The sequence below is a fragment of the Grammomys surdaster genome, unplaced genomic scaffold, assembly GCF_004785775.1.
Source record: "Grammomys surdaster isolate TR1022 unplaced genomic scaffold, NIH_TR_1.0 214, whole genome shotgun sequence".
NCBI lineage: Eukaryota > Metazoa > Chordata > Mammalia > Rodentia > Muridae > Grammomys > Grammomys surdaster.
This window is the reverse complement of record NW_021604659.1, coordinates 2,234,903-2,252,653: the sequence shown is the minus strand read 5'-3', so window position 1 is coordinate 2,252,653 and position 17,751 is coordinate 2,234,903. Positions and strand designations below refer to the sequence as shown.

At 45.1% G+C, this 17,751-nt stretch overlaps 2 protein-coding genes across 2 annotated transcripts in view; one reads left to right on the top strand and one right to left on the bottom strand.

Annotated features, from left to right (window-relative positions):
- The window catches only part of Fank1 (fibronectin type III and ankyrin repeat domains 1), a 123,276-nt gene extending 119,250 nt beyond the window's left edge, over nucleotides 1-4,026 (top strand). Inside the window, exons 8-11 of the mRNA XM_028772523.1 lie at nucleotides 2,372-2,515; nucleotides 2,765-2,842; nucleotides 2,938-2,982; nucleotides 3,091-4,026. Of these exons, the coding sequence (XP_028628356.1) occupies nucleotides 2,372-2,515; nucleotides 2,765-2,842; nucleotides 2,938-2,982; nucleotides 3,091-3,153 (330 nt within the window). The 3' untranslated portion in view covers nucleotides 3,154-4,026. The remainder of the gene's footprint in view (nucleotides 1-2,371; nucleotides 2,516-2,764; nucleotides 2,843-2,937; nucleotides 2,983-3,090) is intronic.
- A 6,126-nt stretch (nucleotides 4,027-10,152) lies between these two features.
- The window catches only part of Adam12 (ADAM metallopeptidase domain 12), a 277,083-nt gene continuing 269,484 nt past the window's right edge, over nucleotides 10,153-17,751 (bottom strand). Inside the window, exons 22-23 of the mRNA XM_028772568.1 lie at nucleotides 12,608-12,738; nucleotides 10,153-10,414 (exon numbers count right to left, since the gene is read on the bottom strand). Coding sequence (XP_028628401.1) covers nucleotides 10,360-10,414; nucleotides 12,608-12,738 — 186 coding nt within the window. The 3' untranslated portion in view covers nucleotides 10,153-10,359. The remainder of the gene's footprint in view (nucleotides 10,415-12,607; nucleotides 12,739-17,751) is intronic.

Sequence of the window (17,751 nt, the reverse complement as noted above, 5' to 3'; positions counted from 1 at the left end):
AACTGATTTATTTCAAAGGAAAAAAAATCCCAGGAATTAAGATAATTCCATTTACCACATCTCTTGTTTCTTTATGCCTAAGAGACATTTGCAAGAAGTCAGAAGGCTGGTCTCAGTGAGAGAGCTCTATGGGGCAGGGTAGCCACAATGCCCCTGTACACTTCACTATGAGTCTATAGGGACAATAAGCTGAGGTTTTCTGGGAAAGTGATTCTTAGGCAGGCAAGTTCTCTGATATAAACATTTAAGTTCTGGAAATTTGAAGTGTAGGTGTTCTGGGCTTCAGGTATACAATCCTGTTACCTTCAGGTAACCAACCATTTGGGTTAAATCCCACCTTCTACTGATGTCCAGGAGCCATTTGTAGAGGACAGACCTGCATGCGTGGGTCCTCTGGAGACAGCTATGTAAACAGCTGGCTAGCAGGAACAGCTGAACAGCTTGGCCTCCATGTTGTTGCAGATTGCTCACCTGGCATTTTGGAAGACCATGGGGAAGATTGAGAGCCAGGCAGAACTACCACCTCCAGGTGTAGGAATTTCATGCCGAGGGGGACATACTTCCCTTAACAGGGAACCTTTTGTGCATTTGTTGGGCTGGATGACCTCAGGAAAGGTACTGGACCCCTGTGGTGGGTTTGATAATTTTTAGACTAGGAACAGGAACACATACGCATACCTCATCCCCAGGACTAGACAGGATATGTGTGCAGGTGCTTTGGAGACCCTCTTGATAAGGCAGGTGGTTATTTTATTGTTATTCAAACACAGCAGAGCTTGTTGCTCATAGTTGGCCATTTCTATGAAGAAGAGCAGCGACGGGATAGAGAGGGTCCATCAGTCTCATCCGTCTGAACAACAAGAGCATCCCTGACCTCCTGCTAGCCCCTTGCTGGCTATTCATTCTGATGCTCATGGCGGCCGTGGATCATCTTTGCATCTTTGAGGAATGCATTCTGCAGCATTCTCTCTCTCTCTCTCTCTCTCTCTCCCTCTCTCTCTCTCTCTCTCTCTCTCTCTCTCTCTCTCTCTCTGCATACCCTTATACTCTCTCATATTCATCCTTACTCCTCTTGGTTTGATTGGGGATACCCTAGAATTTGGTGCCAGTTACATCTTTTTATTCCACACATTTTCTTTTGGAAGAAGAAATTGAAAGGGTTGGTTATAAACCAGGTTTTGGGCATTGGCTATTTTACTACTAGGCACACTGTGTTTGGGAGATAGCATTGGGCATGAATGAACCCAGTTAGTTTGTGATGGCTCTAGTCTCCTTGCCTGAGATGCAAGCCTTGCGAAGTACAAAGGCATATGCTCTTGTCATCATGGTCTTATTCCAGATAAGATTTAAAGCACTGTGAAAGATACATCAAACGAAGAAAAGAACTACCACTGAGCCAGGTGTGGTGGCTCACACCTTTAATCCCAGCAGTAGAAAGGCAGGTAGATTTCTGTGAATTTGAGGCTGCCTGGTCTACACAACAAGGCCCTACCTCAAATTAAAGAAAAAAAAAAGAAAGAAAAGAAAGTAAACACTTAAAATTATAGTCAGAGACTTGACAGATGGCTCAGAGGTTAAGAACATTTGGCTGCTCTTCCAGAGGACATGGGTTTGATTCCTAGCCTCCACATGGTGGCCCACAACAGTCTGTAACTCAGCTCCAGGGGTTCTGATACCCTGTCCTGGCCTCTGTGGACATAGCATGTAGGCAAAATATTCAACACATACAAAATCAAAGTAAATCTTTAAAAGAGTTTAAAAACTATATGGTATATATGTGTTGGGGGCTTTGTATATAGCAGAGGACTGCCTGGTCTGGATTTAGTCAGAGAAGATGCACCTAACCCTCAAGGGACTGGAAGCCCCAGGGAGTTTAGAGGTCTGGTGGGGAGGGGGCTGGATGGTAGAGACATTCTCGTGGAGACAGGGTGGGGGTTGGGGGAGAGGGAGGAGGTATGGGATGTGGAACGGTTGGAGGGTTGGCGGGTGGACCTAGAGGGGAATGGGGTCTGGAGTGTAAATAAATAAATAAATGATTTAAAATAAGGTATAAATAAAATTTTTTTAAAGTGATGAAAAGAAAAACCTACAGCTAAGGAGAGCACAAGGCAGTGTGAGGAGGAGTCGGTCCCTTCCTGCCCCTACTCATTCTCATTTTACCATTTCCATTTAAAAGATGAGTATGGCAGTGAGGAGTGTGATGTCTCAGGAGACCTCCTGTGAGACGCAGCAAGTCCTCTCCCCAAACACAGGCATGAGTTCAGCTAGCTCACCTCAGGTCTAGGAAATGACTAGCCAGCATGTCTATGTCTGCGCAGCAATGCCACAGGGAAGTGGTTGGACTGAGGCAGGTGTCTCTTTGGCCACATAGGTAGACGTTGTGGACACTGGTTCAGGATGGACACCACTCATGAGAGTCTCCGCTGTGACAGGAAGCCAGAAGGTGGCCTCACTCCTCATCGAGGCTGGGGCTGACGTGAACGTCAAGGACAAAGATGGAAAGACGCCTCTCATGGTACACCGTTGTTCTGCCCGGGTCTCAGTTTTTCTGACCACTACACGTGGCTTGAGAGTTGAGCAGCTTGAATCTGAGGCCTGGGTTTGCTTGTGTAGTTTTCCCCAGCCACTGATAATTGGGGAAGGTCATTACAGTCTCTATATGTTTGAAATGGGGTTTATCATGTTACCCATGCTGGGCTTGAACTCACTGGAGGCGAGCAAGGCTGGAGGGGAGTGCTTCTCACACCAGCTCTTCTGTTTCCAGGTCGCTGTCTTAAATAATCACGAACAGTTAGTTCAGCTACTTCTTGATAAAGGGGCAGATACTACTGTGAAAAACGAGGTAATGTTCATTGGGGTCCTTAGAGAAGGAAGAGATGTATGAGACTTGTACACTCTAATCTGTCATCAAATTAAGGAAGTTGTGTTTCCTTCCAGTTTGGCAAAGGTGTCCTAGAAATGGCCAGAGTTTTTGACAGACAGGTGAGGACTTCCCTCCTGCCTATCAAAACTGATTTTGTAGTTCTTTCAGACTCACAGAACGTGCTAAAACCTTGAAGGACATCTACTTGTTCATTGTGTTTTTTCTAGAATGTACTTTCCTTACTAGAAGAAAGGAAAAAAAAACTGCCAAGGAAGTCCTCTGTCCACTGAGCAGAGCACTCCCCATCTGAGAGATCGACCTAGCGACCAGCAAACTGGGACCACTGGGCTGAACACGTGACGTGCAGCATCTCTGAGGACGAGATGTTTATTTATTTAGTTGAAGATTCACAGTGACTTTTATGTAATGGGCAACTCTTCCCACATTGAAATACATCTTTTTACCTAAGCATGTTCATATGTGGTCTCATCACTGGGCCTCTATAGAACAGGAATGTTTTCTTGCCCTGTGCCTTTGCAGTTAGACACAAAACCAAATATTTACGCACTGGTGCTTCATAAACGAGTGCTCACGGGTCCCCTCTCCTGTCTCCCCCTCCTCCTTAGCTGTCCTCGAGATGTTCCAGGCCTACTGGACACCTTCCCCTCATGTGTTTCTTATTATCTCTCCCGCCCCACTGCAGGCCAGGCTGCTGTTGCCTCCTGCAGCGGGGCTCCTCCTAAGCACCCAGGAGTTTTCTCTTAGGCTCTTGGCCTCACATCAAAGCTCAGAATACATATCTGTAGACTGGCGCTGTTCTGTTTGTAGTGTTTAGTTGAAAGACAGTGCTGGGAGGGCAGGCCCATCAGGTCATGTGTTTGCACATGCTCACCTCTGTGGTGAAAGGACCCAGACCCTGGACAGCTTCACCAATGATTAGTGTATTACATTTAGTTTTGAGAGCAGATAGATTTTTGAGGCAAATCGTATAGGTTGTGGATAAAGAGAGGTTAACCACCACCAAGACTGGCAGATGAGAGCCCAAAGATAGGAATGTGGAAAGTTTTAGCTGGACCAAGCTTAAACACCAGCAGGACCATGTGCATTTTGTGTCTCTAGGGACAAACTGGTTCACTTAGCCTTCTAATAAAGCAGCTAGAAAAGCCCTCATGGGAGTGGACTCTATTTTTTTAAAAAAACAAAAAAACCTAGGGAAGGCCTATGAAAAGGTAACCAAAGTTCAACACTGCAGAAGCCGCAGAGAAAACAGCTACACTCTGACTCAGATGTAGCCAGTTTCAGCTCTGCTCGGCAGGCTTCACAGTGGGCCCACCTGGGGACTCGATCTGTGGGTGTATCTAATCTGGTCTGTGGATGTTGCATTGGGCATTTTACCTTTCTTATAAGGGTTATCCTCGCATGCTTTGTTCATGATCAGCATCGACATCCACCTTACCATCCTCTCTGGGGCTGGTGCAGACGGTACCCACCAGCCCCTGTATGCAAGGAGGATACCTCACATCCTTCTCGTCAGCATATAGCTTGGTGACATTGTCCACTGTCTTGGGTCTGCATGCTCAAAGGCTATGTGTATTTCCTGTTCCTTTTGTCTGATTATTAGAAGGTGATTTATAGCTTGTTTACTCTCTCTCCATCCCCAGTAACTCATGGTTCTGTTTTTCAGACTCATTAAATTGCACGCTTTATTTTTTACAAATTTATTTTTTTATGCAAGGTTTTTTGTTTTCCTTTTATAGACATTGTGATTACCCATTGTCACCCTTTCATTTAGTAATTTGTGTATTTGAGACTCTGAATTTTCCCCCAAGGACTGCTTTTGTTCTAGTATCATGAGAGATTCTTATACTGAACCTTTGAGTTCACAGATGTAGTGAGGTTACCTGCTGACCACCTTTTCGGGGATTCCTTCAGATCCTCTGAACTGGACATCAGAGACAGGGCGGAGGGATGGATTTCAACAAGGACAACAGGTAAATGCTTCTAATTCTGGGAGTTTGACAAACAGCCCATAGTATACATCATTTCCAGAGTTAAATTTGCTGTTCTCTAGGTGGCTGAAGAATTCCTATATTTCTAGGGCACACATTTTTTTTTAAATTATTATTCTTTGATCCTGAGAGGCAGTAGGGCAGAGGTCAGATTCTGTCTTTTGGAATACCTACTTGCTGTGTGTAGATGTGATTTGTCAGTCACCCAGTGTCATCACAAAACCCACTTGCTTTGTTTTGGGTTAAGTGGTAAGGACGAAGATTTCTTTTCTTTCTTTTTTTTTTTGCTATAATTTTGAATATATATATATTTTTCTGCAGTTTAATGAAGTTGGATACTATTTTAAAAGTGTGTAACTATTGCATTTAGATTTTCTTTGCTGCCAATCTGATAGTGTTATGGTTGATGTTTTTTGAACTTTTCTATAAACGACATGAACTTTAACATTATTTTGATAGGTTATGAATTCACATAGTTAAAAATGGTATCAGGTTTCCCCACTGTCTCACCAGTGCTGTGTATTGACAGGCTTTCTTTTCGCTCCGTTCCCAGATTAGCAGCACGCATACCTCGGCCCCTCAGCACTTCTCTTCAGTTGCCTGTGCCATGCTCCAAGACGGCCTTCCTTTTATAAGTGAATGAGCACATATTTTTCTGCACAAGACTTTACCCTTAGTTTTGTATCAATAACATTCTGGATAACACACTCAAAGTTTATATGTTTACTGTTTATTGGATATAATACTCTTAACAATGACATTTTTCTACTGAACTCGGAGGCTGTGTTTACCTGTAGATCCCCCATATGAGAAATGCGTACAAAAATAACAGCATGTAACATATAACTGTGAAAACATGAGCTAACCAAAGCGCTATCAATGGATGAAGCCCTGCAGAATGGCTGTGCCGGTTAACTGAGATGTAACATTAATCAGAACGAAGCTAAGCAGCCTGTGGCCAGTTCAGGTTATGTTGTTTGTTGCCACACACATTCAGATGACTGCCTATCCCAACCACTACCAAGTTGTCCTGATAGGAGGACTGTTAATTATGTTTCTAGTCTCATGAGATTCACGTGCTTTCTGCTCACTGCCTTATGAAGTTCCAGCACACAGGCCAGTGAACATAAACCAGAATCTGATTTGTTTATGAAGAAGTCACATGACATTGACTGTGTCTTGATTTCAATGTGCTAAATTAAGGGCTAAGATGTCACTTTCTTAGAGAATTACAGATATCACAGAACATGCTCTTTGACAGTATAGAAAGGTAGGCAGGCGGTGGGGCTTTCAACTTGCAGGGGCCAAATCATTTCCCAGTTGAAGATGACTCCTGAGTGTTAGGCCTCCTGGCGAGATCTCTGCCCATTACTGAGCATCCTAACAATTCCACACTTAACATTTTCTTTTCCTAGTTCCTCTTATATGAGAAAAGCTTGCAGTGGTTTGATAATAACTATTACTACTCATGTAAGTGTGCGTGTGTGTGTGTGTGTGTGTGTGTATGAATGAAAGTATGTATGTAAGTATGTTTGTGTGTATGTTCTCTACAAAAAGCATACATATGTACACATGTCTCCTGCAAGGGGTCCCCACTACTCAGTTTATCTGAGTCTGGGGCTCACAGATCCCAGAGCATCACTTAACTCACCAGAGTTTCAAAGCAATAGGTGCCACTGGGAAATTCAGGTTGCAGCAAAAGCATTTTGTAATCAGTGCTAACTTGATTTTCTATGGCTAACTTCACCTTGTAGTTAGAGCAAGGCAGTGGGAGGGAGGTCACTGTGGTTGATATGCTGCTGGATAGACTCAAGGCTGGTGTGTGCTGGAGGTTGCTCTGTGCTGTGGCTCTGGAGAAGGTTGGACTGTACTGTTTAGGTGAACCTTGAAGGGTAGCAGTTACCACATTGGCTTGAAGTAGTAACAAAGGCAGAGATTTGGCTCTCTTGGATGAGAGAGATTTTGGCAGTGGGTCTGGCCAGAGTAAGGCACTTGTGATTGGCAAGAGAGGAAGGCAAATTGGTGCCTGTGTTTTCCTGTGTCCTTGGTATAATGGAGCTGCTGCTGAGTTATGTGAAGGAACTAGGAGTGGAGAGGGCTAGCTTTCAGTGTGAGTGGAAGGGAGAGAAAAAAAATGGCCTCTGTGATATCCTCTTCCACTTGTCATAATGCTCAAAAACTGGTTTTGGGGGCTTCTGGGAGTTTTGGTGTTTCTTAGCTGGGTAGCTTAGTCAGACAGCTTAGGCTATCTGAAAACTGTGGGGGAGGATCTGTAGCCAGTGTCCCCTAGCTGGGGCCAGATATAAGGGAATTAAAACATGAAGCAGGCCTCAGAGGAAAGAGCTGCAAGTGGCTGGGTACCCTACTGTCCTCCTGGTTGTTGGGGTGTCGCTGGCTCAGAGTGCTCAGTAAACATCTGCTGAGAGGCAGGAGGATTCTTAGGCCTTCTCCTTGGCCCAGCTCCAGCCTCTTTGTAGCACCATAGGGATCACAGGCTCCTAAGAACATTCACACAGATCAGGGTTTGGCAGCTCTTAGAGAGTGCATTGATGGCTTGTATTGATTTGCTGGAGAACAATGACCCATAGCTTCAGCCTGAGAATTCCTAATAAAGTTAAGAAGGCATAAAAATGTCTCCTCGGAGACCAGTCAGGAGTATTTCTTCCCGTAGAATTTAATTTGTTGCTTGTGTGGTTTCTGTGATGTCATTCCATATGTGTAACCTGGAAACACTCACACAGAGCGCAAACTCGGCATGCATAGTTTGAAATGGAAAACTGCATTGTTGCTCTCCATGTGCTGGGAAAACAGACTCAGGACTATTGTAGGAGACCAGCTTTTAAGTGGAATGCCTGTAAGGTTTGCCTCCTACTTGCCTGTGAAGTAGGGTCACATAGCCTATAACTATTCCTCGATGCAGGAAGGGAAGGAGAACATCCAGCCATGCCTCATGTCTAGGTTCTTGACCTACTGGCCTTTCTCAGGGATGCTCTACGAGACTCAGCCAACTCTAGACATACCTCTAATGTGTGTAAGCACAAGACAGACTAATTGAACTGTATTAATGTTGGTTTCTGTCATTTGAAGGATAGAGAAAGGGAGAGAAAAACTACCCTTTATCAAAAAGCCCCAATGCTGGTTATTGGTTCCCAATTTTGTTAAAATTGAAGTTACTTCTAAATATGCTTTAATTGATAACTGCTATATCTTAGAGGTATACCTTTAGTAACGCTGTCTATCCTATAAGGGAATATCAGGACTAAATATGTTCTTATTCAGAAATGAATGCACGGTCTGTAAAAAGCAAGCAATCAGCACTGCAGAGCGGGCAAGGCACCATCGGCATCCTTAGAGGCCACTGGGAAAATGGCAGAAGGTCACGTCTCCAACTTCCTTTAAACCAAACTCTCTCTTGTCCTCCAAAACCAAAGTTCTTCTGTCATATCTATGACAGAAGAAACGTATTCCTAGCTTCCCTGTCAACCCCCACCCAGAGGAGGGACTCACTCACTCCAGCTAAGGCTGGAGACACACAATGTGTCTCACAAGATAATGTTCACATAACTCTGTAAGCCTTGACGGTTGTGTATGTTTGGCCTTAGTACAACTACCCAATGTAGTATCAGTTACAAAAATTCTGTATAGATCTCAATGGCAGCAGTATTGTCTCTGTGCCATGAAAAGAGGCATGTTATAGGAGTTGTTCATTTATGCATCTGTGACGTAGATTTATTTACTCAATCACGAAGACCATGCTTCCTTCCCAGTGCTGAATACAGTTCTGAATTGTAGAAAGCAAACCAAATTTCAAGTCTGTGTTTTCTCTTCTGCTTCAAGGCACAGGTCAGTCATTAATGTGACCCTTCCAAAGAAGCCTTGATTTTAAAGCAGTCAGATGAGGTACAGAACTGCTGTCAATTACCTTCTAATGTGAAAGCCAGTCATCCTACACCCCATCAGCAGACAGGGAAGGCCTCTGGAATTTTGCTTTACATAATTTTTTTTAAAAAAATATATATCTTTCATGCAACTGTGTTGAGGCATCTTGAAGATCTGCTTCTGAAGGTAGCTTCCCTTCAGAAGCTTCAGTCAGACATTGAAAGAGTAAAGGTTAAAGAGTTGCCTGGCTGAGTTTGCCTTTCATGAGCAAACTCAGTATTAGGAAACTGATTGCCTTGCTGTCTTATGCATTAACAGGTATGTTCAGAGTGTGAGAAAGACTGAGTCTCTATTCTGAAGAAATTAGGATGTCTTGAAGAGAACACACGGGTAACTTTGGGTTCTTTGTCCAATGGCTACTAATAAGGATACCAGACTTAGGCTGTACCATAAGAATAGCATTCCATGTGGTTATAGCTTTTGCAAGCATATGGATTCTGCCTAATTTTTAATAAGTTGAGCCTTGCAGTAAAAAGGAGATTTCTATCTCCAGAGTTGATCGACTAGATCTGGTTACCAGTTCACATCTGAAAATGGTTATGGTCCCATAGAAAGCCTACTCTATCTGTCAGAACACAGGGTCATTGTATTATAGTCAAGAAGACAATGTGGTAATTTGCTTAGCTCTAAATGGGTAGGAGACAGAGGCCTGCAGTGCCCAGGCAGTGGCTTTCTTGTAGAAACACCACTGTTCTCAATGTAAACAACATGCCTATGCCAGCTCGCACTCTGCAAAGGGCAGCCAGAGAGAAGCTTCTACCAGCTCTCGATGCAAAGCCTTGTACAGCACCTCAGTCTTCCTTGCTCCCCAGAGGTGCTCATGGCTGCTCAGCTCAAGGTCAAATGTTTGCCCAGACTAGGGTTCCAGTCTCTATCCTGGTGTGGCCACACCCCAACCTTCTTTTCAGTACCCCAGGTTCTCTCTAAAGCTGCTTGCTAGAAACCAGATGCTACCTGTTGTCTGAGAGCTTCAGGGTGCACGGCCTGAAGGCCATTAGCATGTAGGGGCCCAAGACCTTCCTGAAGGCTCTGACTACAACCTAAGAAAGACTTTCCAAAAAATAAAAAATAAAAATAAAAAAACAAAACAAAAAAACCCATTCCAGGTTCTACCTGGGGTGTCCTGAGCTTCGTGTCTGGTACCATAACACAGCCTTGGGAAGTTGGGGAGCTGTTTTCCAATAAGGCCTCAAACAGAAAGTAAACATCTCATCTTGGGTCCCATCAAGCAGGATATTTCAAGTCCTCCAGAAAAGCAAAAGTACGAGGAGCCTTCCTTCTGTAGAAAAACCCTGTGATGGTACAAATGCCTGCTACGGCGCCCTGCGCAGTAATAGACACTCTGCATAAATTAATAACTTACAAGTACCTGAGCAAGTACACAAAGCACCACAGCACAGCACCGATGGCAGTAGCTCCAAGTTCTGGAAATAATGGTGTTTTAAACACTTTAGAAATTCTGAAAGTTGGTACAACAACAACTCCAATGGAGTCGAAGATAGTGCAAACTTCTGTCTTCATTGTTGAGGACCGGTCTGGGCTGGCTTCTCACTTGATGTAGGCATTGTGGGAGGGTCTAGGTACTTGATGCTTAGGGGCAGGTCTGAAGAACAAGCCAGAGAGGGGAAAACAAAACTGCAGTTAGACTTAAGCCAGTCTGTGGACAAGTTCCAAGGTCTGACCCTGGAAGAAGGCTGCTTCTGCACACTGGTGCATCTCCCAGGATAGAGCTCACAGATCCCCACCTGAGATTGGAGGCCAGGTTAGCTTCTGGGGTTGGGGGTTGAGGGGTGGGGATGCTGATCATAAAAAGGATCTTACTGCAGAACTCCCAGTGGCCTATAACAGACAGTCTACCACCCCCCTCTGGAAGTGTGCCTCCTATCCATGAGTTGATTTTAGAATAGCACCATTTGATAGAAAAACATGGATATGAATAGCTCAGGTAATTCTAAGTTTTAGATTATTTTTATCTGGATGTCTCTGTATGTGAGTGCAGGTGCCAGTTGAGGCCAGAAGTGGGTGTTTCTGATCCCTCTGGAGCCAGAGATACAGATGGTTTGTGAGTGACCCAAGGTGAGTGCTGGACACTGAACTCTGGTCCCTCTAGAAGAACAGCAAGTGCTCCTAAGCACTGAGCCATCTCTCCAGTCTCAGATTCTATGTTTCTAACAGCCATGTGACATAGATTAACTCAGTTTTATCACTAAATTTCATTCAGTTCTTTTCAGCATCTCAGTGTGCAATCTGCATAAAGTGCTGAGGGCATCGACAGGGGTGGGGTTAAGTGTTCAAAACCTGGCACGTGTTTATTCACACTTTTCCATATTTCTATTTTATTTTTAACCAGCTCCAACATGCCTAGTGGCTCCAGGATCACGTTGCACAGCTCAAGAGATGGGGAGCCAGGCTGCCATCAGTAGAGGTTGCGACAGGGTAGCACTTGGGGGCACTATGCAGAAGAGTGCTCCCTGCCCGCCCCATCATGTCCATGCAGTGTTTTAATGTAGTAGAATATCAAAAGTAACTGAAATGCCATGCAAAAATTTTTCCTGCATTTCTACAATGGTGAACTAGACTATTGTAACCCTTTGACCAGCATTATCTCTGAGATTTATGAGGTAGTCATTTCTTTCCTAGGCCAACATTCTTCCCAAGAGATGTAATGAATCACTGACGTGTGCCTTTCCCTCGCCTAGATAGGAATTACTGAGCATGCTGCCTGGCCAACAGTCAGTACCTTTGGTTCTCTGGTGCTCAAAGAGCTCACTGCCTGCTAAAGGGCATGTGAATCAGACAAGTGGGCTGTGGGTTAAACAGTCTGCTACCCGGGCATGGTGTCTCACACCTATAATCCCAATGCAAAGGAGAATAAAGAATCAGGAGGTTCAGGTCAGCCTGGGTTACTACAGAGACCATGGCTCAGGGTATGCAGCACTTGTTCAGCATGTTCTATCCCAAGAACTGAGACAATCAAAATCACAAAAAGCCCACAAGGGAATAATTTCACTAAGAAAGAGGTTGAGCTGCAGGTTGGACTGATTTCCATGTTGTCAACGCTCCCAGCTACACCAGCAAATGTGGAAGATGGGAAAGCACCCAGCATGCCATGGATTTCACCACAGAGATACCTGATGCGAGCAACCTCAGCAACAAGCATCTCAGCGCAGTGTTATGAGTCTTTATCACCCTTGTTTTAAATGCAACTTGATGTGCTTTAATATTTAACGTTGGCTAAGTTGAAAAAGGCAGGAGCCAGCTTCAGTTACAGCTGTGGGTAACCTCTCCCCATCTAAGTAGAGTTTGGACTGCATCTGCCTCATCCCCTGTGGGAGAGGGTGGAGATGATCACAGCCAGAGATAGCCTGCACGGGGTCACTCAGCTGTAGAGAAGCCCCTAGGGCTCCAGCTACTGAGCAGCTGCTTGGCCCTCATTTCCCATAGTCTCCCACAATGAACTAGTGTCTCAGGCTGTGGACTAGGCAGAGAAGGTCTTGGTGACTATGGTGGATGTCCAACCTTCATACAGACACAATGTTTTCTTTAGTGCCTGCTGGAGACCAGGCTCTTGTCAGCAACTCAGCTTTCCTGGGTCGTCTTCATCCTGCTATGATCTCTCTGGTAAGTGAGCCATTGTAGAAAGCCCTGTGGTGATGCGCATAGCTATGGTTTACAGTGACAGCTTCCTGGTTATTCTACACTCATCTCCCATCATTCTCATTCAGGGCAGGTAGGAAGCACGGCTCAACACCTGATACCTGCGCACACCAGTGTGGTTAGACCAGATGACACCCACCTGATGGGGGCTGGGCGGTGCCCAGGTTCCTGCTGCCCTGGGGTCCTCACCAAGGCACTGGTGAGCCGAGAAGTCCTGCTCAATGGATCAGCAGGCAGAGGCTTCTGAGGAGGGCTGGGCTTGCGGGTGCCCTGCAACAGACAACAGGTCACATGTGACAACTCAGCTCTGTGGCCAAAACTGGGCCCTGGACCCAGCTGGCTTCTGGAAGGTAGTGCACGTTACTACCCAGCCCTGGTTTCTTCTGGGGTGTATAACCTTCCTACAATATAAGGTAGGGCCTATTTTTAGCCTTCTTTTTGGAGAATTTTCTGTAACTTTTAAAAGAATCACATAAGTACATTCAAATGTGGGTCATCTGACTCCACAGGTCTTAGAGGTACAGCAGGCGGTTGGGTTCTCTCCCAGTGTTCCTAGGGGTGGATATAAATCTACCCATGGCTTCAGACCATTTCCTGTTTCTAAATACTGGGACCATTGTGGATGCATAGGATCCACAAGACAGCTGTCCTTCTCTTGGTGTAAGGGTCTGAAAAGACAAGAGTTGGATTGCTTTGCAGAACATGCTGTTGCTCTTCCACCTGAAGCTTGTTAGAATTTGTGGGAAGGAGCCATGCAGTGGCTCGCAGGACAGGTAAGGATCTGTGAGGACACTACGGGTGATGTGCCACTGGCCACGGGAGCAGAGTGAGAATTGGGGGATATTCTACCTTGAGTTACATCCAAAGGCCACTGATCTGGGACTCACACAAGTCTACCTATCTGGAAAATGGAGTAAGCTACCTTAAATAAAAGAACACATAAAATGTTCCCAGCATAGATAATTATTATACCGGCAGTTACTCATGTGTCAGCTTTAAATGCTTAATGGAAATATGAGAAACTCCAAGCTACCCTGTGGAGTACCTTCCTAGCTGTCCCTGGAGAGCACCAGTAAGTATTATACACACTGTCCTGGGGCCCATGATAGGTCTGGTCAGCATGATGCTTTACACTCTTGGTCTCAACACTGCAGGGAAAGGACTCTGAAGGCAGAGAGTTAGAACTTCCCACTGCACAGGGTAGGATGTCCTGGTAATTAAGCGAGCTGATGTAGGTTCATGACTAGACAGGGTGGGGCACACCTGTAGTGTCAGCCATTGAGCTTACACAGCAAAACACATACGAAGAATCACGTAAGACCTGTACTGTCTTAGGACTAGGCAGACCATGTGTCCAGTAGCACCCAAATGTCACTTCAAACCCTTGTGATGTTTTCACAGTGCTTGTACTAAGATCATGTCTTCAGAGCCACAGAGTGTAGCTCAGAGGTTGCAACACCGGATCTACCCTCCGTCAGCTCCCTGTGAAGAGAAGGGGCCACTACAGAAGTCAATTAAACTACAGCTACATGGGAGATACACCAAGAATGAACAATAGACAGACTCGGCTCAGAGAGAGCCACTGGACAGGGGCCAGACAGACAGGTGACATGTCTACATCAGATTTCATCAAAGGAAACACGAGAGGGCTCTAGAATATAGACAAATGCCTTAGGTAAGAATAAAGACCACACTGGCTATGCACACTCAGCCCTGAGCCCTTGAGCTTGTGAGCATGTGCAGAGATGATAATAGGCCCCCTCACCCCCACAACCCCCATCAGGGGTGGTATGAGGACTGACACAGCAAAGCTCTTAGCCCAGGGCCTGCCATGCAGTTGTCCATGAATAAGGGTTGCTAGCTCTGATTGACAGCGAGCCCTGGCTAATAAAGGTCACACACAAATTAAGCTCCATTTCTCATTACAGAACAGAAAACTATGAGCACAATATCCATGCATGATGTAAAAATGAAAGCACACACTCAGCATCAGGAGACTCAGGTTATCGTTCCTTACAAAGCAATACTAATTTCGCTGTTAAATATGACTAAGTATCCAGTCCCTGTAGTAAAGATAACACCAGGGTTTTATTGTTGTGCAGATGAAAAGGCAAGGTATATGCCACAGTCTGTCTTAATGCATCTGGATTTATCCTGGCAACTTAGAAGATAATTATGGCTTGCCTGAGATAGTCTCAATTTATGCTCATAGTCTTGTTGTTCATCATGTTATCTCAGATGGCTCTCAGCTTCGGGGACAAATGGCATGCTCACCCCAGTGATAAATCTCCAAACAGCCAAGATGCTGATGGAAAGTACTCAAGTCCTGAGGATAGAAAAGGTCCCCCCCCATCTGTCCTTTATTGCCATGGTCAGGACATGGTATAGGTGAATGCATATGAGATGTGGCTTTGGTAAAATGTAGCCTCCATAGGAGCTAACAAAGGACTCCAGGGGGGCTTCCGCTGGCACGTTTTTCTTTAGTCTGTATTCTCAACAACATTCAAACATCATTCCTTTTCCCTCATGTCCTGGAGCAAAGTCCTACTTTGTCATGTGTGGTCCCAGACCTCTGATTTCCACCTGAGTTCTAGCAATAGCAATATACTACAGAATTTCAGCACCTTCTTCTTCCCTCCCCCGCCTCTCTTAGCTTTGAGAACAAACATGCCAAAATCAAAACATAGCCCTGGTGCCTTGACCATCACTCTGTTATCAACTTGTACATAATCTACAATAGTAAACATGTCCTGCTATCTGAGACTTCTGTGTAGGAAGACTGGAGACTGCCAAAGAAATCCAGAGCTGCCACTGAGGTCCTAGGCTGACATTAACATGTTTCACTGTAAAGAGTGAGTCTGTCTCTGGCTAAAGATTATGGAAATTATGAGCACAGACAAGATTGTGACTATTATCCCCACAGTGATGTGGGCAGCATGAAACTGCTCAAAGCTGACACACTAGTGGGTCACCCATAGTCAGAAACACTCAGGCAGGGTCACTGTGACTTCCATTTCTCCAATGACTAGATAAGATAAATACTTCTCATTTTTTTTCCTAAAAGAATTGGATAGCTGTAAGAGAGTAAAATATTTTTGAATCAAAACACAGTGCAAGAAGGAAGGAGGAGACTGAAGCTGGAGGCATCTGGCCACTTAAGAAAACCCCATGGAAACCTGAGTCCTGCGTTGATTGCTGTCTATAGTAAGTAACCCAGAAATCAAAAGTCAGGACCTTTGGGGGAAGCCAGACACTCTGGCTTAATGGGATCATATCCTTTCCCCAACCTCTCTGCAGTAAAACTCTGGAGTTTTGCAAAAGGAGGCATTGGGTGAAGAACTGTCTAGGCAAACGTGCACAGTCTTATCTACTAACAGTGGCTTACAAGGAGTCTTCCCTTGGTGCCATGTAGAGTGTACTAGGAAAGTGTTTGCTTCAGTGGTGTGCTGCAGAGAGAGGTTGAATGGAGCCTTCTCCACGTGTTCCAGAATACTTTATAAGCATCAAAGGAATTGCTTCTGGGAAGGAGATGGAGATCTAGTGACAGAGGTGGACCATAGTTTCATATAATCCTTTATGCCTCTGAAATGTTCAATTACAGCTGTACACATTGCCTATTACAGATGCAGAGGCTCATGCTGGGCACAGTTGTCCATGTAAAGTCTCCATTTCCACAGTGACAGAAATAAAGGGATGTTTCTCTAGAATGAGCCATGGAGGTATCCATCCACAGTAGCTACCTTTATAGACAGTTACTGGCCCTGTCACATGACCCAATTGGTGTGTGACATGAAACTGAGGACAGTAGTCTGTCTCAGGCATACTAGGCATATGGCTCGGAGAAGTCAGCAATAGTCTAAGACTTCTGTAGCCATATCTTAGGTTTACAGGTTAAACACACTCAGGATTTTGTTATGCTGTGATTCCTGAGGGAGATAGCCAGTAAGGAACAATCAACTCTTAAGAAGACCAGTTTCTACCATCTAAAATCAGTGTATTTGCTACATGTCTACTGCATTCACTAGATAAGACTTTGATGTGCCCAAGAGGAACAGCCCACAGGACCTTCTAAATGGAGTAGCATAAATATATGGCGTCTGCAGTCAGTGGCAAGGGAGCCTCACAGAGGACTGTGGAAGAACCAGGAAATGGGTACCATTGAAGAAGGATCTTGGGCATAAGGGCAAGACCTGCCAAGTTGGGGGAGGCCCACAAGGACAGCATCCTGCTCTCTTTCCCACTGTCAGCCTGTGGTTTTTCCAGATAATGAAGGCTGCTACATAGATCCCCCCTTTCCCTTTGCATCTTCCCTAGTAGGGTATATTGACAAATGGACTTCCCTTTCTAATATATACCAGCATTTCTGATGAACAAGGACCTAAGTCATCAGATTGCTGGACCATTGCTGACCACAGTAGTCTATCAGTTCCAAGCTGAATTCACTGCTTGGCACTGTTGGAGGAATGAACTGATTCTCTCTCTGGGTGAGTTGGCCATTATCTGCCTGTCCTAAAACTATGTTTTAAATCATCTAGGATATCATTTATATCATTTGAAAGCATTTATGACAATTGGCTGTTACTTCCCAGTAACAGCCCCAGAGAGTTACTCATCACCATAGTTGAAGGGGATAGGGAATGTGGGTCTCCTAGCCATTCCACTGTTCCTTCTGCTGCTACTTAAGCAAAGCTCCCTGCTCCTGCCTTTTCCTGGAAGAGCCTGTCCCAGACTGGCTGGTCTTGGTTTACAAATATTTTAGGTTGTATATGATATAGATACAGGCAGGTGATTAGAAGTGTGTGTTGGTCAAAACATAGCTGAAAATCTATTTACCCTCTACAGAAGACACACAGTTGCCTTCCATGTAAGTGCTGTGATACCACAGGGGATTTCTTGCTCTGGCCATAGTACTAACAGTGGCCTGTCTTATAAAGACAAAGATGACTGTGGCTTTGTTGTGTTAAGAAAAACTGAGCCATGCCTTCTGTACCTAATGGAGGCTTTACATAGTACCAATGAACAGAAAAGTGGGGAGCGATGGGGATGGAAGAGGACTAGGGCAGCTGGCTTGCTGCTCTGACTATGCTGCTAACTCTTTCCACTGTAAGTTCTCTTCTTTCCCTCTGCCCATTTTTCTTCCCTTCCCTTCCCTTCCCTTCCCTTCCCTTCCCTTCCCTTCCCTTCCCTTCCCTTCCCTTCCCTTCCCTTCCCTTCCCTTCCCTCCCCTCCCCTCCCCTCCCCTCCCCTCCCCTCCCCTCCCCTTCCCTCCCCTTCCCTTCCCTT